Raw genomic sequence first — 24779 nt, 5'->3', positions numbered from 1 at the left:
CCTCAAGGTAAAGTGTATGAAAGGGAAAGTTTAAAGTTGTCAAATTGAGTCAATTGGGATGCTCATTTGCGTGTAAAGTTGTCGAGATTCGTACGTAGTTGATTTAAATGGGGGGAAATTTTGTTAAACTAGGAAAAATACTCTTCACCTTTGCTAAGCCACTTTTATAGATCATCTCTCAATCGTCAAGAAAAATAGCATAAAGTGGCACCCGAACCCGGAATGGAAACCCTCTATAAGAAATCTCTTATAGATCAATTAGCGTTGCAATGGTTTGACAAGTCCCTACTTTCATAAAGTATGTCACTTTTTCAAAATGGTACCTTCACCTAAGTGATCTGGATTGAGAGGAATCATGCACACAAGGTCACATCATCATAAGTTTCAAATGTTGAAAGGAAAAAAAAAAAACTTGTTTGAGAAGTATCTAACTTCCCGAAATTACCAGGAAATTGAAAGAAAAAAAAAATGGAATTTTCACTCATATTGATCATGCTGGCATGTAAGCATTATGATACACCGCCTAATTTTCCATAAATAAATACCCCCCATTTTCTTGAAGGAAGGCATGAAAGATCCTTCTAGAGTCTCTCTCCCCTTCGTTTTCTTCATAAAAGTCTCTTCACAATCCTTAATCCACGAGCAAACTTCAACCGAAGTTTTTGAAACTCAAGTGGTACAAACCTATCTTCCAACTTTTTGTGCCCCCACTTCTTGTGATAGAGTAACCATTTTGAATGCCCTTGGTATCTTGGTCTTAAAATTGGTTAATGGGTATTTTTGGGGTCTAAGCAAACCAGCAGCTGCTGTTGTAAGTATTTTATTAGAAGGAGAGACACCAAAGTACATTCAATAGTCGACTCATATCTTCTAAGAAAAATGATTCTAACCACAGCCATAACTACTCAAGAATATTCAACAGGAAAGAGAACACAAGGAACTTTAATAAAGGTTAAAAGTTCTCACTTGGGATAAAACTTACAAAGATCCATTCATCATGCTTAAAATTAGGAACTCATCCAATTTGGGAGAGCAAAATTAGGAATAAGATCTTAAAAAGATGCAGTAAGCTGTCCAAAAGTTATATATAAACTACCAGACAAGCTTTGTAGCACTGGATAATAATAATATTCAAGTGTTTAGCCAAATTAAAGCCTGGTAGGCAGTCCTCTCGGACAAATTAGCAGACCATTAACATTATTTCAACAATAAGGAGATCAGATCAACATTATTTCGGTCAAGTAACCAATGAATGTTGCAGAAAACTTGTTTACTAGCAAACAATCCAATTTCAAAACACGTCGCTTTTGTGCTCTGGTTGGATGTCTTGCCAGCTTGACCAAAACTGCAACAAAATCCTGAAAGTAAATAATAACTTTTAGAAAAATGCAAGTGGATGTTGGTCTTTAAAACAGTGAGTTAATGTTGTCTCTTGTCTTTCCATATTAATATTCCCACAAATGAGCATGAAAACCAGGCCACAACATTCAGTTAGAAATGTAAGGTATGAATCATTATGGATCAGGTCTGCATACAAATATATGCTTCAACCTTACACATTATTTCATTTGTTCAATGGTGAGTTATATTGCATCAACTATTTATATCAGACAACAATATGAAGAAACCACCAATTCTATGGATTTCATGGGTTAATTGGAATAATTCCTGGGTCTCATATAACCATTGAGCAAGATGATTTGGTCACTGTTCCAGAAAAGCTTGGTGAAATTCAGTCACATAAAACTTCAAGTCTTCTAATGGGTACTTGAAGGTGTGCGTGTGTGACTGAAATTTGCCCAAGGCAAGGATGAAGGGTGAATTCAAGCAAGTGACTTTGACTTCATGAGGCTGGTTCCATCCGATTGTGCTACCCGTAAAGATCAAATTCTAGACAAGTGAGTTTGACCCAAAGGGATGGGGAAGAGGAGACTAAAATTCTACAAGAGACATTGTCCCCAACTAATTGTGCTACCCCTTGGAGAATTGAGGAAGAAATTTAACTGCTTTTAGGGATTCGAGGGTGCATGTTTTACCATCACATCGTAGAGAAATAATGATAAAACTTAAATTAAACACTATTTTGACAACCAAAAATAACATGAAATACAGAAGTGATGGATCCACTGACCTTGCAGTGATTTCATAGGAAGTGCTAATTTCCAATAATCAGTTGATTTGATTGGAATAAAAGCAGCCAGATTCATAAGATGATTTGAACAATTGGAATTCCTGGTAATGGCCACCGCCATTATTATGGTAATTTAATGAACGCACACGGGATTCAGGAGGTGGTTGTTCCACCTGCTCGTGTCCTGCTGAGGAAAAATCCCAATTTTGCAGTTCTGCATGCACTGCTGGCTGGGCTACGCTGCTTCGATTAACAGGCATGAGCTGGTCCAGTGCATTGCCTTCAGAGTCATTCAAACCCCATGAACTGGTTGACAGAAGAGAGAGAGCACGCCGAAGATCTGGCGCTACATTAACATGAGATGCAAACGAAGATGCCTCTAAACCTGTATAGAGAATTGTGATGTAAGAAATAGAGATTTTATTTATAGAAAGAAAATCCAAAAATGAACTTGGTACACAACTTTGAATAAACACACCGGAGTCTGTGGAACATTTAAAATTAAAAGGAATAGAGAACTAAGGGGAAGGTGGGAATAACTTCTTGTTTTTAGAGAGTTTTAACTTATGGCATCCGCTCTAATGATAACTCTTTATCATCAGAATAAAACACTAATCAGATTTCTTATTCAACCATCAGAGATTTTACCGATTGAGTTAACTGGGACCCACTAAAGGTGGGAATAACTTAATTGTCTATTGTCTAGATAGTCAAACCATTACTCAGAGTCACAATATTATATAGGGACACATACAACATTAAAATGTAAATATTTATAGACAATATTCTATCCACATTATGAAAATAAAAAGTGGCAGCTTAGCACTACCATATCCAAGCAATTTAAATACCACATTATCTGCAAAAATATAAATATTAACTACTTGCATAAATTTAAATCACAAAATTTCAAATTGTGAAGCGAGATTTATACCTTAGTTGGACAAAATCTAATTGCTGCAGGCATGAGGCCAAAATTGCAATAAAACTACTTGAAGGAGTACTTGAGGAAGATTATTCTTCAAAAAAAAAAAAAAAAAATAGAAGAAGAAGAATGCTTGAGGAAAATGGGGGGTTTTATGGGCTAATGTTAGTGTTCTGCTGTAGGTTTGGGCTAATTTCTATTGTTGGCTTGGTTGGTGCATAATTGGGGCTTGGGTTGGTTAGTGGGTAGTTTGGGTCTCTCATTTGGATCTGGTCTTGGGTTTGATTAAGGACTTTGGGAGCCATTTTGGTTCAGGTAATGGGTTTTATGGACTATTCAGGCTCTAGACTTTGGTTACTGAGCTAGGAGCCATGGGAAAATTAAAAATGGGCTTGAACTATTTGGGTTTGGGTTTGGTTAAGTTTCAACTTGGACAAGTGTTTGGGCTTGAGATGACACTAAGCCCAATCCCTGAGCCCATCTCTTTTTTTGTTTTTTTCCCTTAGACTGATCTGCTATTCTCTTTCCACTACCTCCTCTCTCACTTTGTCTATATCTTTTGTCCTTGAGTGCGGTCATGAATCAGAGACATAAACGGTGGGCATGGGTTCTGTTGGTTTGAGGCAGTCTGGATTGGGACTTTCATGGTTTTAGCAACTAGTGGTGCACAGGGATGAAGATTTCAGCCTTGGAGGTTTGGGTTTAAGTGGCTTCCTGATTAATGGTAGTTTGTGGTATGATTTTTGCCGACAGTGATAGGTTGTGGTTTTCGGCGTGGATGGAGGTTGGCTGATGGTGCTTAGATGTTTTGGATTAGATGTGTCTTTGATAGTGTGCATTGGATCGACGGATGGGTGATTGGCTGGCAACAGATTTCGATAGTAGAGGTGTAACAACAATTAAAATATTTACAAACATATCTAAAATTAATTTATAAGTAATAATAGATATAAAAGTAATACATTAATACCCATAAAATGATGTTAAAATGGTACATTTTCAAGGAGAAAGGTACTCACTCAATAAAATTAAAACATAATTCTCTATGAAATTAGGTAATGTTTTCCAGAGAAAATTAGGATATGCTTCCTAGGGGAGAATTAACATGTTTTCCAATAAAAAATAAGGCACTCTTTTCAAGAAAGATTGAACATTTTACAAATAAAATTAAGGCACACATTGCAAGAAAACATTGTGCACATCTTTCCATAAAAAATACAGTATGCTTTCCAAGGGAAAATAGCATACTTCTTCCAATAAAATTTAGGGCATGATTTCTAATGAGAATTAGAACATGTTTTGCAATAAAAATTGTGAATACCTTTCAAGAAAAACTTACGGGGTCAGAATTGTGTACCAACACTACTTGAGTGTGGTATACCTTATTTTCATCTGTTCATATTGCTTCAAAAAATAAGCTGGGTAAAATTACGACTATACCTAGAAACAGTGAGTGTTTGAAATGTTGTACCTTGGCCAGCCTAAAAAATAAGCTAACCAATAAGCTATGACAAATAGAAGCAAGTGTTCATTTGGTATAACTTATTTTTATTGGCCTATTTTGCCTTAAAAATAAGCTAGGTAAAAGTACAAATGTGGCTAAAAATAAGTGAAACTTTAAAATGTTGTACATAAGCCAAGTAAGCTAAGCATGTTTGATTCGCCATATTTCAATGTATAACTCAGCAAAGAAATTAAAATTTATGTGTAACACTTCTACCAATACAAAACAGTTCTGTATAAAAGCAAGGAGAAATACCTTGACTAAGGACTTGAGGTGTACTGTTTTCAAAAGACAACATCTTGCTTGAATATGTTTGTAGCATGGAAGGAACCTCTGGCGTATCTGTGAGCAATTTCAGCTGCCTATCAATACCCCCAGTTTTTGTAGGCCTAGTTAAAGAATGTCCAGTTTGTGTGGCCTTGTTATCGTTGCATGCACTTTGCCATGTTGGATTTGCAGCTGACAATGGAACCCTATTCAATACAAGATTCATCTGCTGTCTCCCATCTGTAGAGATTAAAACCACAAAACCAAATGATACATAACCTTACTTCAAAGATTCGCTATGAATCTCCGAAAATTTACCATGAGGAAAATGAAACAATCATGCATCATTGGCTTATAGAATCGAATGATGAAAGGCTAAAAAAATGTACCCAAAACAAACAAAAAATTTACAGAATAAGATGTTCACTTTTCTAATTGAGAATGTAACGAAAATGATGACTTAAATGCAGATAGACAGCCATATGAAGGACGGATTTAGTTAAGTTATATAACTACTGGCACAACAGAAAAGTACAGAAATTTTCAGTGTCAAAATTACCACCATATATTGATGAAGACAGCCCAGGAGAATGGAACTGGATTGCCTCTGGCTGTGGCCTACGTCGCCGTGCATTGTGATCAGAGAGACGCCTACGACAGCTTCGCTTCTTATCATCAAACTCTGACAATTCATGGAACCTTAACATTCACAACCAAGTTATTGTCACATCAACAAATTCACTTAATAATAAGACAAACCCCACAAAAATCTTCTTGTACAAACAAAATCTTACAATCAAGAAGTGTTGAAAATGCAAAAAAGACGTTTAGTAATACAAATTACTAAGAAAATAGAGATTCGTACTGATAATATTCCTTAAATTAGATCCAAAGAAAACTTGCCTGCTGCACTGTTGGCAAAACCGACGCTCCATACCAGCAACGATGACCTTTGGGCTTTTCGAGTGGCTTTCACAAATTCTATGCCTACGATGGTAGTCTTTTGATGACTTTAAGTCAATATTGCATCCTTCAACTTGGCAACGTGGGGTTTGTGTACTCTGATAAGATGCCCTAGACCTTTTTCCAGGAACAGTTGAGGATGTCGGAGTCACAGATGTTGGTGATGTCTTAGTGGTGCTTGCCATGCACAAGTCTTCAAAATAAGTTCGTTTACCAAGCTTCAAACCAATTATTGGTTCACCAGAGCTGATAGATGCCCCCAAAGATGGAAATTTCCCAGTATTGTCCGCCCTGGTCCACTCATTCTTCTCAGTAAAATCTTTAGGAAAGCCATCAACAGTTCCACTTTTCTTAATTCCTTCCTTGGAAGAGGAATCAGCTGAAGCAGAGATGGAGCTCCTAGATGAAGAACCATGGCCCAAATCAGACCCTGAGAAACCACCACCACCTCCAGATGAATAAACAGATGTGTTGTCAACCCCTCCTTCAAGCTCATGATTTGATGGTTGTACCGATTCTGGAATATCAATTGTCTTTGAGCTGAACCCTGCCAATTTCTCCCAGTCCCACTCTGAGGTGGCTTTTGAGTTCCAGTCCATCACAAAAAAATTATTAAGAAAACACCTATAAGAAAGAAAATCGGTTTTAGATGCAATGTGCACATATAATTTTCCCAGCCAAGCACTGGTCAGCATGCAATGACTGCAACTAACATAATGCCAAAAGTGCAGCAAACAGTCACACTCTCAATAAGATGTGCTAACTGATGGAAAAGAGCAAGGACTAGAAACTCAAACAAGACAAGAGCCACATGTTACACAAGTAGTTGATAAATGTGTGACATATTTATCATGCTTTGACATATACAGCTCAAGTAAAGTCAAAGTTACCTTCAACTCAAATCTTGGAATCGCAGTGTTTGTCCATTCCCTCTACTTGAGCATCAACATGTGAGGGTGGGTAGCAAATTTCTTTGTTTTTTCCTTTGAGAGAACAGATTAGAACCAGACTGCTCCCCAAGTCTAGAAGAGAACCAAGATTAATGCAAAGACCATATAATGGAGTAACGGAACAATAACGGTTGGCATCCCTTTAAATACATCACTTTCAGCCCATTTGTCCCGTTAGATTCTTAATCTCCCACCCTACCAAACAAACAAGTGAACTTAAAACTGTCAGAGACCTCCATGTGGATTTTTCCTTCCCATTTTGGCCAAGACGAAATTGTCAAGAACATGTCATCAGCGTGGTCCTACCAGCTCATTACCCACAGATTCACCACTCATACACAACTCTCCTGACCCCTCCGAGTGACATAATAGAATCCAACTCACACACCATTGAAAAAATTAGAACCAAGACAGTAAAGGGTAGCATTTTCTAATATCTAAAGTAAAACTGTAACTGCAATTCCTATGAATCAATAATAGCAATGGTTTTAGCAGTCCTACTCAATTAGACCCAAGATTTAAACTCATACACCATAAAAAGTAGCATTTTTTTTTTCCCAAACTTTACTTAGTGCCATTAACATCCATTGTCTCAGAAAACCTCTTTACCACACACATTCTTTAGAAAGCAGGAGTTACAGTTAGCCAGGAAATAACTTTTTTGTTTATACAAGGTTGATAATTTACAGCATCAGAAGATTGAGTGACTTTTTTCATATATTTGGCAATTGACAACCCCCCCCCCCCCCCAACACACAAAATCCCCCCGGGGGAGGGAAAAAATAGAGAGAAGAAAAATGCCTCCAATAATTTCTGGCAAGAGAATAATGCAATACTGTAAAAAAGATCACTTTCTTCACCAACAACTACACTTAAAGCAGCAGTTGAGCAAGCATTCATGTTGAAAATGTTCATCTACTGCCATCAACATTCATTCATCGCGGCACTTCTTTCTCAACAACAATTATTGCACATAATCGATCGCACTTTCATCTCAAATAAGTTTGACAGGTAGTTATCAATAAGATACCCCATTTTTTTTATTGGATTTACACAGTCCGATAAAAATTGCATTTGTTTCAATAATCCCTATCAGTTTTGTCAGTGTATCCCAAGCTAAAGCATCTTTAACTGACCCCATTTATCTAAATCCGAATACATGCATAATTCAAGCACTTCTGCGTGAAATCCACAAATCTCAATCTCCCATCATTACATGAGATAACAAAAATTGTGTACCAGTTACATGTGCTTAAGAAATCCCTAAACTTTTGTATCACCACAAAACAATGAGTAAAAAAAATCCCAAACCATGGGTCTAAACTCTAAATTCTAACTCCCACCAGAAACAAAAACTCTAAAAACTTTTAGACTATAAATTTTCTGCCCCCACCAATAAAAAATGCAGGCTTCCAAACATTCATTATTGTGCACTTAAAAAATTGTCCCAACAACCCACATAATCATATCTAACTCAGAAATGAGAAATCCTAGAAACCCATTTATTATCATTTGGTTATAATTGCCTGAGTCTATACTAATGAAGTTACATATATGTGCGTGCGCGTGCGTAACGTGGGTGTTCACAACTCTTTTAGCACCCCAACTATTACACCTGGTGTGTGTAGTTTCCCATCCCACACGCTAGGTAATTACAGAGAGGAACCTAGGGGTGGCCCCAAGATGCTGGCTAGAAGTTTTGAATTCAAAAACCTCATGGATCTCACGAGCCCTTGGAACCACTAGACTAACAACTTGGGGTTTATATATGTGTACATGCATACCAACATACATTCATACATCACATAAAGATGACATACATTCATACATCACATATAGATGACATATATATATATGGTGAACAATTCTGAAGCTTGGTATCAATATAGTGTACAACTGAGCAACTCTATTATATCCATTTATTGATTCACCTACACAAAAGTCAATCTTTAAGTTTCTTTTTACAGCAGTAGCACTCATCTGAGCTCTCCAAGGTATATACTATATACTTTTTCACTTTTTCACCCATAAACCAAAAAAATCATTCAAAACCCAAAAAATATAAAAGCTTTCCTTTTTTTTTTTTTACCCAGTTCCCAATAAAACCCAGTTTCAAAAAATCAAAAATTTCCAAAATCTCAGTACACCAAAAAAAAAAAAAGGACAGAAGAATCTTATTCTCACAATCAAACCAAAACCCATTTCTAGAGAGAGAAAGTAAAGGTAAAAAAAAGGAAGGAAGGACATAAAATTGATGACTTACAGTACAGGTTCTGCTGGGAGAGAATAGTTCAGGCCATGTGGAGTGGACTGAGTCAAGGAGCGAGTGGAGTCAGAGTCTGAGTGAGAGACGAGTTGAGAAGGGCTTGGAAGAGGGATATGTACCAAAAGTGGAAAGTGTAGAAAGATGGGGCATAAAAGAAAGGAAAGACATAGCCACTGGTTTTTTACTATTTATAGTATTATTATATTCTTTATTTTTTTAGGGTATTTCAGTATTTGTCCAGGCTCACCCACTGGGCAATTAATTTTTGTCTGGTCCAAAAATTATGTCTGGACACGTGTCCCTCTCTTTTGCTCTGAGAGATATGCTGTTGTTTACCATTTATGTCCCTAAGTTAAGCTTTTCTCTCTGTCTCTCTCTCTCTCAGTAGCTACCTTTCTCCATGGACGGTGGGTGACTTTCTGTTTTGGTGTGCTCTCCATTCTATAAAGATGTGCCAGGTTGTAGAAAGTGACTTCACAGGAGAGTTCTGTGTTTGTGTTTGTGTTTTTATTTTTACTTTTACTTCTTTTTATAGATAGATATAATAAATAAAATTTTCTTTTTATAGATAGATATAATAAATAAAATTTTAACTTCAATCATTGTTCTTATGGCGAAAATGGCACATTATTACTGTTTAGCCAAAAAATATTAATAATTTATCACTGTTTTAAAAATATATAAGGATCTATTACCATTTTAAAAACTTGAGTTCTTTAAAAAAATATATTCTGAAAATTTTTGAAATTTTTTCCATAGTATTTAGGTTCTATGAACTCAAGTATCATGAAAAACTTGATTTCGTTAAACTCAAGTACTCAAAAAGTAGTAGATCTCTACATATTTCTGAAATAGTTATAAATTGAAACATAATTTGCAATAAAGTGTTATTTGGCTATTTTCGCCATGTTTTTATACTAAAATATTAATTGATTTTTGGAGCTTGATTCTTGAATCTCTTTCTTAACCGCGTAAAATTTTACTAATTGAGTTAACTGAAACTCACAAGTTATGTGTATATTTGCAATTTGTAATTTAGATATTTTCTAAGGTAAACACAAATTCACTTCTTTTTTTTTCTTTCGAATGATGAGATGAAAGATCAAGGGAATAGCCATGAATTTTTGTTTGGGAGTCAACTTATGATACTAACTTATTAGCTTATACAAACTTTCATAAATATGCACAACACATACATCTATACACACATAAAATTTAGGATCATTTATAGTGAATCCTTAAAGTTTTCATTTTTAATATAAGTTACCAAATTGTCCATCAAAGTGAGTAAAAAAAATTTCAATTGAACTAATGAAGTATACAAAGACATGAATGATCCAAAACTTTAATAGACACAAGAACACATTTTACGGTAAAAAATGAATGGGAGAAAAAAAAAATTATCTATAACTACTAGATCAATTGGACAATTTTTTTAAGAACATCATTGAACTAGCTCAAATATTTGGGGGGTTCCTATTTTTGTAGGCTAATAATTAAAATGTTAAATATTTATTTGTAGTATTAAAATATTTTTAAAATTTTTAGGGAGGCATGGCCCCCCACTCATACATGTAGCTCCGCCTCTATGGAAGATGAGTAGTGCAATATCACATTTTTTGGAATACTTGTCATTATTTTTATCATAACTAATGATATGGTATTTGTTGCTTTTCTTTTTCTTTTTCTTTTTTAAATTCAATAGTTAAGAGAGCACATTAAGGTTTGAATCGTGAATGTCTCGTTTGAAATCAAATACCATAAAGTATTAGCTGAATTACAAGACTCTTGACACTTTACATATATTGTAACATTCATTTTAGTTTCCTTTAAAAAATTTCTTTATATATCTTTTATATGGTTAAAAATCATGATTAAACATGCTAACAATATTATCTTTTTATAATATACATCTTAATTACTAATTCTCATCATACACTTTACTATTACAAAACATTTGAACTAGTCATCACATTGAACATGTTAACTTATATAAGATATTTTCTTCCAAATCATTATGCAACATTTAGATGTTCATTAAGTCCATTTTAATTTATTATTATTATTATTATTATTATTATTATTAGATGTTCATTAAGTCCATTTTAATTCATTATTATTATTATTATCAAAACACCCCAACTATTAAATAAGGTGAATGGTCCCATATGCATAATGTTTTTGAAGAAAGTAATACTTTAAATTTTGACCAACATTTTGTCTTATACGGTGTTATTAATGCTGCCAATGAAGCAGGCTTGCTCTATGGTCTCTATACTATATCTTTTAGCCCTCATGTAATATATAGCTTGCTAGTTGTAGGAATAGACATTAGATATGGGCAACCCCAAAGGACTAAGGTTGTTTAAAAAGCATATGCTTATTAGTGTAATATTTAATATAAGGCAGAAAGACAAGACAACTAAAACATGTTCAGCAGAAACATCCTATTCAGTACAGGTAGTTCATTAGGACAAATCAGGTTTCATTTCATACCTCAACTTCAAGCAGACATTATTAAAATTAAGGTCATCTTCTTGTCTATTAACACACCTATCTTTTTAACTTGGTCCCCCAAAAATTTCCACGTGTCAATGTGTGAACTGCAATAATAGATCATATATATTATCAGGACCATCAATATTATTTATTTAAATTGTCACAATCTACTTATTTTCATTTTCAACTACTATTACAACAATCTTCTTAATAAAAAAAAAAAAAAAAAAAAAAAACTATTACAACAAACAAGATCAGGTTGGGAAACTAAATTTTCATTGATGTTGTCACGGCTAGAATTTTAGTCACCTTATAACCATATTACTACTATGTCATTTCTTGAATCTAAATAAAAGTGTATGCATCTAAGAAAACAAAAAGAAGGTATTATCAAAATTTCAATAAAAATTAATTACAAATATTTAATTTATTCTGATTCCTCTTTAAAAAAAAAAAAAAAAAAAAAAAAAAAAAAAAAACCTCCCAACAGAGAGAATGAAAAAAAGAATTTCAAAAATTCTATTATTTTCATTCAATTCCCCATATTCACCTCTCCCAAACAAGTTGTAGATTATCCCTTTCAATTTTTACTCTACAAAATTATAAAATATACTTTTTTGACTTTATTTATTCTTCTTATTCTATTTTAGTAGGATATTTCAATATTAGTGAAAAAAAAATAGTAGATGAAAACTTATATCTTTTATCTTCCATCTTTGTATTCTAATTATTATTGTATTTCCCTTTCCATGGTTTTAGATAAAAGAGCAAAATTAAGATATAATTCCTTTGATAGAGTACAATTATATTAAACATATGTTTGCACTAATTGATAAAAGACAAACGATTATATCTAAAGTATATTTGTACTGCATTGTACCTAAATTTTATCCTTACATAAATTGTTGGGGAGAGTTGTTGGGTGGGGATGGGGAAGGGGGTGGGGTTGGGGTTGGGGTTGGGGGGTGTTAAGAAAGGTGAATGACATTAGTGTCATTGTCAAAGTTCGGGTAGATATTGGATGAAAGTCATCTTCTCCAACTTAAAGGTCTTTTAGTTTAGCTTACAGTACTTATGATCTTTCAATCAATGATATTCAGGGGTCACATGTCCTCTCTCCCTAATAATAACTATCGAATTTATAAATAAATAAATAATTTATTTAAAAAAAAAAAATCTTAACCAAATTCCAACGTAAGTCCATATAGTCTTTTAAATGGTGTGGTCTGGCAGAGCTAAACTTGCAATAATAGACCCTATTATCCTAAAAGGGAAGCCTAATCCGTTGGGTAATACATTTAATTGAGTGAAGGTCATTAATCTTTCATTTATAAAAGTCACAATCACTTATGGTTAATTTCACTAATAAGTAATAACAGACACGACACCTTGTAGCTCAAGTGGTACCCGGTTCACCACGTAACCGTTAGCGTAGGGGTTCTATCCCCCGCAATAAACAATTACCCAACAAAAAAAAAAAAAAAAAAGTAATAACAGACAAGTTTAAGATTAGAAACTGAAAATCTAGTTGATGATGTTGGTTTAAAGAGAGTTTAAGGCTGTGTTTGGGATAGCTTATTTTGGACAGCTTCTTTTACTATTTAACTTATTTTTGTTACTATTTATGAATTATTGTACTTTTTTGTACTATTCATAAGTCTCATTCTACTATTTTAACTAACTTTTAGTTTTATCTACAATACTTTGAGCAAAAAAATTTCAATTTCAGCTAAATAAGTTGTTCTCAAACGGACCTTAAGAGTGTTTTTGTCAGATTTTAAAGCTCTATATATACCTCATGGTTTTCATTTTTTTTGGTTTTTGTTTTTAGACTTACAAAAAGGAAGAGATAAAAGATTTGAATTCCGATAATCTTTGTAGGAAAAGTTAAATAATACCATTAAAACCACAAAACCTTTAATATATAAAAATTATTTTTAATTATTGAAAAACAACATAAAACACATCATCGTTGAAATAATATCACAAATATTTATTTTATTAGGTGGTATATATAGAGCAAAATGCCATTTTTTTTGACAATTTCTTAATCATTAGTTTTTGTTCTTTTATTGATAATTTCCTTGCTATGCTTTTTTTACCCCCCCCCCCCCTCCAAATAATATTAGGAAAAAAAAAAAAAAAAGGCAGAGAAACCTGATTTACCTAACGGCTAGCATTGAAAAGTAGTTCCCCTTTTGAGGCAGTAATAGCATTTGAATGGCAGCCCTACTTCTCACTTTGGGACCTCGTTTTGCAATTCAAACATATGCACAAATTGATTTTCATTTTTGGTAGAGTGAGTCCAATATTTATTAAGAGGATGACATGCTACAAATTCAATGTAACCTTTTATTAGAGACTTTAATTCTAAAAGAAAAATTTTACATTTAGCTGCTTAGCAAGGCAATCTAGGTAGGAGCTATTGTATAGTGTACACTAACTAATAAAGTGAGCCAATTGATACGCAATATATAAATTACTCTTTTAATCAGTTTGTGTTTTTAATTTAAAATTATTTAACTAAAAGATGGGTGTATTTTAGAGAGTTTAAAAATTTGTGTGAGGGCATTTTTGTACACAAAATGTTGAAATCCAAACAGTGAATCCTATTATTAGTAGTGTAAGGACACGATTCTCTGGCGGCCCAATAAGGATGTTGGGTTCACGCATGAAAGATCCCTCACAATATGATTTGTAGAGAGTGGGCTTGAAAAGCTAGCCGTTGGTCACGGGGCGGTGCCCGATCCTGGTTTTAGAGGAATTCATGTAGAAAAAGGAGTTGGGCTTGAACATTTTAGCCCTAAGGCATCGCACCCTATGGGATGGGACTCCTCGGAGTCGATCCGAGGACCATTGAGGCCTTATCCCGGTTATTCGACGACGGACTTTCTTCAGTGAGGTCCGATGTTCTTAAGAGATTCTCCCCCATGTAGTCTTTCTTTTTCGGATGTGGGATGGGCCTCCCCTTAGATTTACTTATTTTCTTCTTTTATACTCCTCTGCGTTAATTGTTCTTCGTCCACGTGTAAGGTCAATCTTTGCAAGACGGATACTTGTCCCATCCGTCTAATCCCAGAATTGTTGGGGATGGTTGATAAGGCTGCAGAGTACGGCTCTGTCATGTGTTGGGTCTTATCTGGAAGGGTAGCAAGGGTAACTTCTCCAAGATATTTTGGATCTCCTTACGAATTCGTCCCTATACCAGTTTTACCCCTTAATTCCGATGGGGTTCTGGATCTGCCGAGGACTGAACTGTCCTCGGCTGCCTTCCAAAGTTGTTTTGTGCTCGGTAATGTAGAGCTTGGGCCACAGCTCTCCTCGGATTGGGTCTTCGGATTTGTAGAGAGTGGGCTTGAAAAGCTAGCCGTTGGTCACGGGGCGGTGCCCGATCCTGGTTTTAGAGGAATTCATGTAGAAAAAGGAGTTGGGCTTGAACATTTTAGCCCTAAGGCATCGCACCCTATGGGATGGGACTCCTCGGAGTCGATCCGAGGACCATTGAGGCCTTATCCCGGTTATTCGACGACAGACTTTCTTCAGTGAGGTCCGATGTTCTTAAGAGATTCTCCCCCATGTAGTCTTTCTTTTTCGGATGTGGGATGGGCCTCCTCTTAGATTTACTTATTTTCTTCTTTTATACTCCTCTGCGTTAATTGTCCTTCGTCCACGTGTAGGGTCAATCTTTGCAAGACGGATACTTGTCCCATCCGTCTAATCCCAGAATTGTTGGGGATGGTTGATAAGGCTGCAGAGTACGGCTCTGTCATGTGTTGGGTCTTATCTGGAAGGGTAGTAGGGGTAACTTCTCCAAGATATTTTGGATCTCCTTACGAATTCGTCCCTATACCAGTTTTACCCCTTAATTCCGATGGGGTTCTGGATCTGCCGAGGACTGAACTGTCCTCGGCTGCCTTCCAAAGTTGTTTTGTGCTCGGTAATGTAGAGCTTGGGCCACAGCTCTCCTCGGATTGGGTCTTCGGATTTTCCAGGAGCGATTGGGCTTGGTCCTTAAATTATTGGGCCCCACAAGTAGTATTAAACTCATCACACGCGCTTTGCACATGCACTAATGCTCTTTTTTATTTTTTATTTTTATTTTTGTTTAGTGTTATAATGTTTAAAAGTGATATATAAATAACCATTTTTTTTTAAAGAAAGTGGGAAGGTAATGTGGAAAAAACCTAAAACTAAGGAACAATAAATTACTCTTTTAACTAGTTTGTGTTTATTAATTTAAAATTATTTAACTAAAAGAAAATGGTATTTTAGATAGTTTAAAAATTTTTGTAATGGTATTTTAATACGCAAAATATTGAAACTCAAGTAATATTCTATTATTAATAGAGAGTGTGTGTGTGTGTACGTATTGGACTCATCACACGCGTTTTATGCGTGCAATAATGCTCTTTTTCATTTTTATTTTTGGTTTAGTCACTTTAGTGTTATAATGTTTAAAAATGATATATAAATAATTGTGTGTATTTTTTTTTTTTAAAGAAAGAGGTAAGATAAATTTGAGATTTAATTAAGGGTTCATTTAGTTAGAGGGGTGGAAAAGTAGGAGGATAAAAAAGATTTTAATTTTTTTTTTTTTTTTTTTTTGTTGGGAGTGGAAAAGTGGAGAGATAAAAAGTGAGTTTGTATAAATTTACTCATGCACCCTTGTTAAAAAATGATGGCCAATTAAAACCAAAAAAAGTGACAAAAAAAAAAAAGCAATCACCCAATTTATTAAAAAATTAAAATCATGTCCCAAAAAAAAAAATCATGTCTAGTTAACAAAAAAAAAAAAAAAAAAAAAAAAAAAAAAAAACAAAACAAAACAAACAAACAAACAAAACAACTATCACACCCACAGCCCAGGAAAAAAAAATATAAAATGGCAATGTCCAGGGAAGAAAAGAAAAAAAAAAAGGAAAAAAGAAAAGAAAAAAGAAAGAGGCAATGTGCCCACCTATAGCCTAGGAAATCAAAAAATGAAAAATAAATAAAAATAATGAAAGGAAGGAATTGGATATGGGCATTTTTGTCTATCAAGCAGCCTCATTTTCTCCTTTCAGTTTTCTCTTCATTTTGAGGAGAAAACTTTTTGGTGGGCCAGGGAGAAAATATTCAGGCCCCATCATTTTTTTTCCTTACTCCCCACCCAATCAAACACACTCTAAAAAAGTTTTCATTCCCATTTTCTCTTTAAAGTTTTTCATCCACCCTATTTCACCTCCAAACAAACACACCCTAAAAGGAAGATGATATACATTAGCGTGGATGGACGGAGATTTGTGATAACAGTATATAATTTGGATAACAGAAATTTTGAAATGTTTTAAAGATTTTTTTTTAAAAAAAAAAAATTGAAATTTCGGGATAATAATGAGTAATTTTTACATGAGGTAGTGTTTTTTTTTTTTTTTTTTGAAGAAGTAATTTTATATTTTTTTTATAAAGATAATTGAAGTATTTGAATACAAATAAATAAAAAATATAGATAGGAATCAGACATTTGAATACAAATGAGTAGTGAGAATAGCAGTTTTTTTCCCCTTTTGTATGTGAGATTGTATTACTCTTTTAACATTTTTTGGAAGAAGTAATTTTGTATTTTTTTAAAAATAAAGATAATTGAAATATTTGAATTCAAATAGATAATAAATATAGATAGGAATCAAACATTTGAATACAAATAGGTGGTAAGAATAACAGTTTATTTATTTTATTTTATTTTTGTATGTGAGATAGTATTACTGTTTTAACTTTTTTTGTAGGAAATAAATAAATAAATTAAAGGGTATGTTATTTCAGAATTTGCATGAGTGTATTTTGGTATACCAAAGTTTGAAGACGAAATAGAGAAATTATCTTATTAATGATATGTGCGTGTGTATATAAAAAAGAACTTTATATTAATTGTAAGACTCTGTTTGTTTCGATGGAAAACATTGTGTAAAGATAATTTTCCGTGATTTCCATTATTTGATAGTATAAAAAAAATATGAGTTAAAGGAAAGTTATCCTTGGTCAACATAAAAAATATGACTTATTTTTAGGATTGTTTTCCATTAAATTTTTTTGGAAAACAACTTTATCTCACAGTAAACTAAATAAAGGAAGTTAAGAGGTTATTTTTCAACTTTTTTTAAGTTGTTACAAAATATTAAAAAATGAGATAATTTTATAGAAAATGTTTCTTGGAAAATGACTAATTTTCTAAAAAAACATCATTCTTGAAACAAACAGACCGTCAACTTCTAATTCTAGCTTTAGCTTACAAATATTTAACTTTAGTTTTTAGCAGGTTCTCAAAACTCTTTAGAAAAATTACTAAATGCTGAGCATTTTAAGGGCAATTGCATCAGTCAATGCAAAATAGAAAAAGTGGTAAGTTTTACACAAATGGGTTCATTGGATTAAGACCAAGTGCTCTCAGATCATCCGAGGTTACTAGGTTCTTTCTACAATCGAGGAATCAACGGTTCAGATCACGCCATGTCACGTCTTGTAGGACCCATTTGCTGGTGTGGACGGTGGTTTCTGCACCATTTTTGACGGAGAGCTGTGTGGGGAAAATATTTTGGGTCGAGAAGATTGGAGAAGGGAAAGCGTTTTTGTCTCTTTCTTTGCTCTTCTTTATTTTGGGAAATTTTCATGTTATTGATAGAAGAAGCAGAAGGGAAGAAGAAGAAGAAAAATCTGCAAAGAAGAAGCAGCAACAGTGGCGTAGAGAGAAAGAGCCATTTCGGATCTGATGAGAAAGGAGAGAGGATCGTTAAATGAAAATAATAATAAAAAAAGAAAGAAAATGATTATTTAAATAAAATAAAGTGTACAATAAATAATATGATGTAGGTGTTTTATAAGAGTGATTGTGTAAAAAAAAAAAAAATATATATATATATATATATACATATATATATTTGTTGTAAATAGATAAGAATTTTAGCACCTACTAGTGCGATTACTATAAGGTAGTATTATATACCACATATTCCATGGTGTTTTTGCAAAATAGAAACAAGATTAGGTACAAAGATATATTAATTAATTTTTATTTTATAATATGTAGTAGTTATATAAATGATATGATAGTTTTTATAATAAATATGTTATTTAATAAACATAATATATCTTCATGAACTAAGTGGGTAGGTAAGAAATCTAGAAAAATTAAACAAACAAGATATAAATTATAGTATACATAATAAGATAAAAATATAAAGGGTCATACTAACGAGTGCCCTTAAGGCACTTGTTAAAAATCCATTTTAGGAAAATTTTGACATCACTTTTATGGAAAATGAAAAAAGTTATCAAAACATTAATTTTTTTTTTCTTTTCCCATAATTTTTTTTAACTGGATTCTTAACCAGTGCCCTTAGGCCACTCGTTAGCATTTCTCAAATATAAATGGTGTAGATGAAAGTCTTAAAAACGAAGTTGCCGAGGTTAAAATGATGAGGGATAGAATTATGTTGGTAAACTTGTCCTAATGTTAAAATGGTTTGGTGCATTGTTCTAAGTTTTAATGAAAATAATTAATAATGACCTTACATAAATACCCTTACTTATTTTCCAAATATGACACCCATTGCCTACCCACGTCCAAATATGACACCCATTGTGCTTGACATCAATTTTTTTTTTTGCTGATTATTTTTTGCTAAAAGATACTTATACTTTAAAATAAATAAAAAAAGAAACATGCTAACGAGTGCCCTTAGGTACTGGTTAAAAATTTATTTTAGGAAAGTTTTAACATCACTTTTATGGGAAATAAAAAAAACTATCAAAATATTAATTGTTTTTTTTCTTTTCTCATAAAAATTTTCTTTAACTGAATTCTTAACCTAGTTAGCATTTCCCATAAAAAAATAGTGGTTTTAAAAAGCAGTAAGTAAGAAAAAAAAAGTTAAAAGCTAAAAGTAAAAATTGTACACAAATTAACACAGATACACTGAATGTAAGCTTTGGTCTTTTCAGACCGTAGCTATTAATTGAGGTCAAGTAATAAGAAAATACATCACGACTTTTGAGTAAAATATGTAGTGTGTTTTTATATTAGAACTTAAAATCTTATTATCTCCCTCTTGTGTGTATTTTTTTTTTCAAAAAAATAAAAAGTAATAATAATATACAGAACACGTTTATCATGTTTTTCTTTTGTCATTTAGCTTTAAACAGTAGCTATCAATTGAGGTCAAAGTAATAAGAAAATACAAAACATGTTTATCATGCTTTCTTTCGCTGCTTGCGGCTAAGAAGCTGATTGTCTCTGTGCTCGCTGACAATTGACTCAAGAATACGAGATAGCCACATTCTTTAATTAGTTTGATTACAAGAATAATCAGAGAGCTAAGAATAAGAGCAAATCCCCATCCAATTTTTCATTTTCAATTATCAGAGAGAGAAATCGAGGAGAAATGGAGATAATTTTGGAAGACAAAATGACATGGCTACTATTTAATATATGTCGATATATCTAAAAATAATTCATGACTTAAAAAACGTATACTCCCTTTGTTCCACTTTGTTTGTCATGTTTGAAAAGTCAAATTTTTTAAGGGAACATCATTTATTACCTTGTCTACCTTTTAAAAATGTATAAGTTTCCAAAACTATCATTAAATAAATTTATCAAAAAATTGAGTTAGTAAATTAATAGGGATATAATAGGAATATTAGTAAATTAATGACTTTTATTTTTAGAAATAGGACAATATTTTAGGACATTCCAAAATGGAATAGAAGACAAATAAAGTGGGACGGAGGGAGTATTTTTTATGGAGTTCAAGTTATATTTGATTTATAAGATACAACTTAACTACTCATCCGGCCTTTACAAACACTAAGGCCTCGTTTGGGAGGAAGGAATGGAATGGATTGGAAATGAATGAAAATAATAATTTTAGAATATTATTCCCTTCCCTTGTTTGAGAGTTTTAATGGAGGGAATGAAAAATCTATTTCCTTGTTTGGAAGTTTAAATGGGAGGGAATGAAATAGGTAGGAGGGAACACTCATTCCTCTCTATTCCCTTAAAATCTCAAATTTTCATTCCCCTCGAAATTGGGAGGAATGAGAGGAAATGAAATTAGATTTAATGAATTTTTTATTAAAACTTTTAAAATACCCTTATATATTCAACCATTTATTTTAAAATAGGAGTTGAATTGTAATATTGTCATAAAATGATTTCATTCCATTCCCTCCATGTTACTCCCAAATAAGATTACTTAAATTTTATTCATTTTCATTCATTTCCATTCTTTTATTTTAAAACATTCAATCAAGGTTACTTAATTCCATTCCATTCATTTCCCTTACTTAAATACATTCCATTCATTTTCATTCCCTTATGATCATTTCATTCCCTTATAAACTCCCAAATGAAGCCTTAAGTGAATTTGTGCATTTTTTTTTTCTCACTCAACTATTCTTTATAACTCTCTGATTAATTGGGTAATTTTTTTCTTGTTGGTAAATTGAAATACTAAAATGTAATGTTATTTTGTTTAATCTTTTTTACAAGATTGAAATTAAATTTGTGTAAATATGAGCTTTATAAATATATTTTTTTTTTCAAAAAATTAGGTAAGCCTTTTTTTTAATGGTTATTTTATTTTTGCTCTTTGATGAGATTGTAATTAGATATGTGTGAATTTAAGATTTATAACTTCAAAATTTTTTATCCTCAATAATTAGATTTGTATTTTTGGAGTAAATTTTTTATGGAAATATGTTTGAAATAACGACCCACCCAAGACCTGATCATGCACCCGATGGTCGAAAATGAATTGTTTTTTCCAATCTATTGGGTGGTAGCGGGTAGGAGAGTTTTCCATCCAATAGCATCGCATCAAGTGACGAGTTGACCTCAAATCCAATTTGATTTAATTGTGAGCTTCCCTAACATTATCAATATAGTTCACCAACTGCTCTAAAGGTTAAAGCTCTTTTTAGTTAAACTCTTTATCACACTCTACAACTAAAAATTTACAATTTATTATAACTCTACTTCCTACAACAATAGCTAATAGACTTAAAAGTGACTCAATGAAACCAACTTATTTTTAATTAGAAAACATAAATGTGCTAATTTATGAACATTTCTAGATAATAAATAATGTACAAATATTCAAGATGGAGGAGGTGTAATGCTACATTATCAATTTGGAATCCCTTTCCATATATACATAATTCCCTTGGGATTAGATATTTTTCTCCCTTTTTCTTTTTTCCAGAAAAATCACCTTAGATCAAAACCTGGCTCCTATGTGCATATATAATGACACAAGAAGTAAAACTACCCAAAAAAAGAAAGAAAAAAAAGAGTGAAGTAAGGAGAGCACAACTCAACACATTTTAGTTTAATTATTTATTTCAGCAAGAAAATTAAAGACTTTGATTTATGGCAATTGTAAATAGTGTTATAAAGAATTACCAACTTACAGTTGGGTCTTTTATGCTTTCTTACTTAACCCTAGCTAGCCAAGATGATCTGCTGTAAGCATTCCCCACTTAAGATACCTAAAGTATCTCCTTTTTGGGAAACTATTCCTCTTTTGTGTGTAACTATAGGATTAACATGATTTTAGTATAGGAACCAGAAAGAAAAATCTTTTTGAACAGTCTTTTTTTATAGTACAAAACTTTGTATGCATATAAGGATGTATCAGGTATAGAAACAATTAGGGCACGTTTGGTAGGCTGTAATAGGCACTATAATATAATAGTTATTCCTATGGTTTAGTTATTCAATAGTTTGGTTATGTTTTTATTACAGATAATAGTCATTCCTTATAAATAGCTATTCTTTAAAATGAGGAATAACTATTCCTCTCTAAAAGGGTTGTAATAGCTATTTCTTAGTAGATGTAATAATTTCTAACATTAATATATTTCCAAACAAATAAACTTTCCATATCCACCTAACAATTATGGAAATAAAAAATCATCAAAAAATAACTCATTTCTCTAAAATTTAAAATATATTATTTTCTAGGAAATATATTTGTATGAATGAGATATTTCCTAAAATAGATCATAAATTTTATTCTAATGTTACAGCTCACAACCAAACTAATGAATAGATTTAGTTATTCTATTACAACACCTTTTATTCCTGATAATAAAGATTACCATTCTTGTTGTAATCCACATTTAGTGTACCAAACGTACCCTTAAGACATTAGGGATTGTCAGGTACGGAAACAAATCAAACTTGCACTTACCAAAATTATAAGCTTCAAATCCAGCCGCCATGGTAGAAAGTAGAAACTCATTGAAGTCATATTGTTGGTTTCTCTTTATTGCTAACTTAAATGAAAGCCTTAGTGGGTTCATCTATAATTCTTTTTTTTTTCCTTGGGTAAAATACAAGTATCACCATTGTGGTACTGGTATATTTTTAAAACATGGAGTTATCATGTGGTTTATTTTATGATACTTATCCCACTTGTACTTTTTTTTAGAGGCATTTCTGCTAACTTTAATGGAAATTGCTGATGTGCAACAATGCAAGTGCAAACATCACATATTAATAATTAAAGAAAAATATAGCTTCACCCTCACTTAAAAAAAAAAAAAATTATATCTCTAACTTTCTCATTCAATCCTCATTTGGGTTTGTCTCTATTCACAAGGTGTATGCTTTAAAGTAGGACACTATATTTATTTAATTCTTTCCCAATTGCTGTTACTGACACTTACTGCATCATCAAATTTTGTTAAAGGTTTTTATTTATTTATTTATTTATTTATTTTTTTTTTTTTGAAGTCCCTCATAAAGTAAATTACAGGAGAGGTAAGAGTTACAAAAGCATGCATCATCAAATTTTGTTAAAGGTGTTTTTTTTTTAATTTTTTTTTTAAGTCCCTCATAAAGTAAATTACAGGAGAGGTAAGTGTTACGAAAGCATCTAATAATACACCTTTTTTTTTACATGTCATTTTTTCGCCTTTAGAACCTTTTTTTTTTTCTTTTTACCTAACTCGAAAGCTTGAAAATTTTGTGAACAGAGGGGGTTATGCAAGTCTATTTTGTGAGATATGACTCAACGTTAAATTCTTTTGAGTCATGAAACATAGCTTTTTACTCTTGCCGATGGTCCCTAAATCTTCCATGACTATTAATTACTTTGCAGCTGTATATAAGCTATTTGGTGTTGCATTTCCGAGGACAACACAAAGCATTATTTTCCTTGAGGCAAGATACTGCTTTTGACAATTTTTTTGTTTTTTTTTTTGTTTGGGTAAGTGCTTTTGGCACAAATGTTACAGCTTGCATTAGAAAGTGCTTAACACAAGGTATGGACTAAGTGCGTTTTAGTGATGCAAAAATTGGAGCTCATTTTAACAATCAATCAAAATATGGGAATAAATTATCTCCCCCACCCAGCCAAATTATTGTGGCAATGGAAAAAGAAAAGGGAAAAAAAAAGAAAAGAAAGAGAACCAAAAAAAAAAAAAGAAAAAAAAAAAAGGCTCAATATCGTAAAAGATACTGTTTCTAAAGTACTAGGCTTTAAAAATTATATGGCATTTTATATTTGTTGTTTGCGGTATAACTTATTTCATAATCTCTTAAAAGTTATTGTGGTTTTTTAGTGGAGTTTGTGATTTGTTTTTGTGTTAGAATCTTATTCTCTCTCCTTTGGGTGTATGCATGTTTATTTGTTTCTAAAACAAAAAAAGATCTGATGAGGTATCCATATCTACGAAATATATGAAGATAAACATTGTCTTTTCCACACGATTTCAAGCCAAAATAGTGTATTTGTCGAAAGAAATCGTAAGTTGAAGACAGGATTCCAAGGTAGAAATGATGTGTCCTAAGTGGGAAACTTATTCGCATGCATTTCAGCTGGGTGTCCTAAACTCACAGCAAGTCTATCTATTTCCTCAAATACGATTGAAGCTCTTTGTTTTTTTTTGACAGCGTCTACTAAAGCTTGGGGCCCCAGTGGCATACCAATTATTTCATCAAAGACTTTGTAATGAGGTATCCTCAACTATTGTCTGAAGCATCTGTTTCAATTCAAGTATACTTGTACTTTGAAAAAGTGGAAATAACTTGTTTAGTTTTTTGTTGAAATTTTTATTATTATTAAAAATGTACTTAAATATACTTATATTTTAAAAAATTGAGAAAAAATAAAATTTTAAAAAGCTGTACATAAAAGCTAAAAAGTAAAAAAACTGACTTATAATCTATTCTCAAATACACTAAGTTTACCTCATTTTTTAGGAAAAAAAACTTCCCTCCTCCCTTTTTTGAA

The 24779-nt window shown here is 32.4% G+C and overlaps 1 protein-coding gene across 1 annotated transcript; it reads right to left on the bottom strand.

Annotated features, from left to right (window-relative positions):
• Positions 1-921: 921 nt before the first annotated feature.
• LOC115967700 (squamosa promoter-binding-like protein 12) lies at positions 922-9180 on the bottom strand. Its single transcript, XM_031086838.1, is given in 7 exon segments — positions 922-1358; positions 2132-2210; positions 2212-2516; positions 4816-5067; positions 5390-5526; positions 5731-6414; positions 9004-9180. Coding segments are annotated over 6 exon segments (1593 nt in total). The 5' UTR covers positions 6390-6414; positions 9004-9180; the 3' UTR covers positions 922-1197.
• Positions 9181-24779: the final 15599 nt, after the last annotated feature.

This window comes from Quercus lobata, chromosome 11, assembly GCF_001633185.2.
Source record: "Quercus lobata isolate SW786 chromosome 11, ValleyOak3.0 Primary Assembly, whole genome shotgun sequence".
Classification (NCBI taxonomy): domain Eukaryota; kingdom Viridiplantae; phylum Streptophyta; class Magnoliopsida; order Fagales; family Fagaceae; genus Quercus; species Quercus lobata.
The sequence above is the reverse complement of the archived record's forward strand: the minus strand, read 5'-3'. Positions and strand labels throughout refer to the sequence as shown.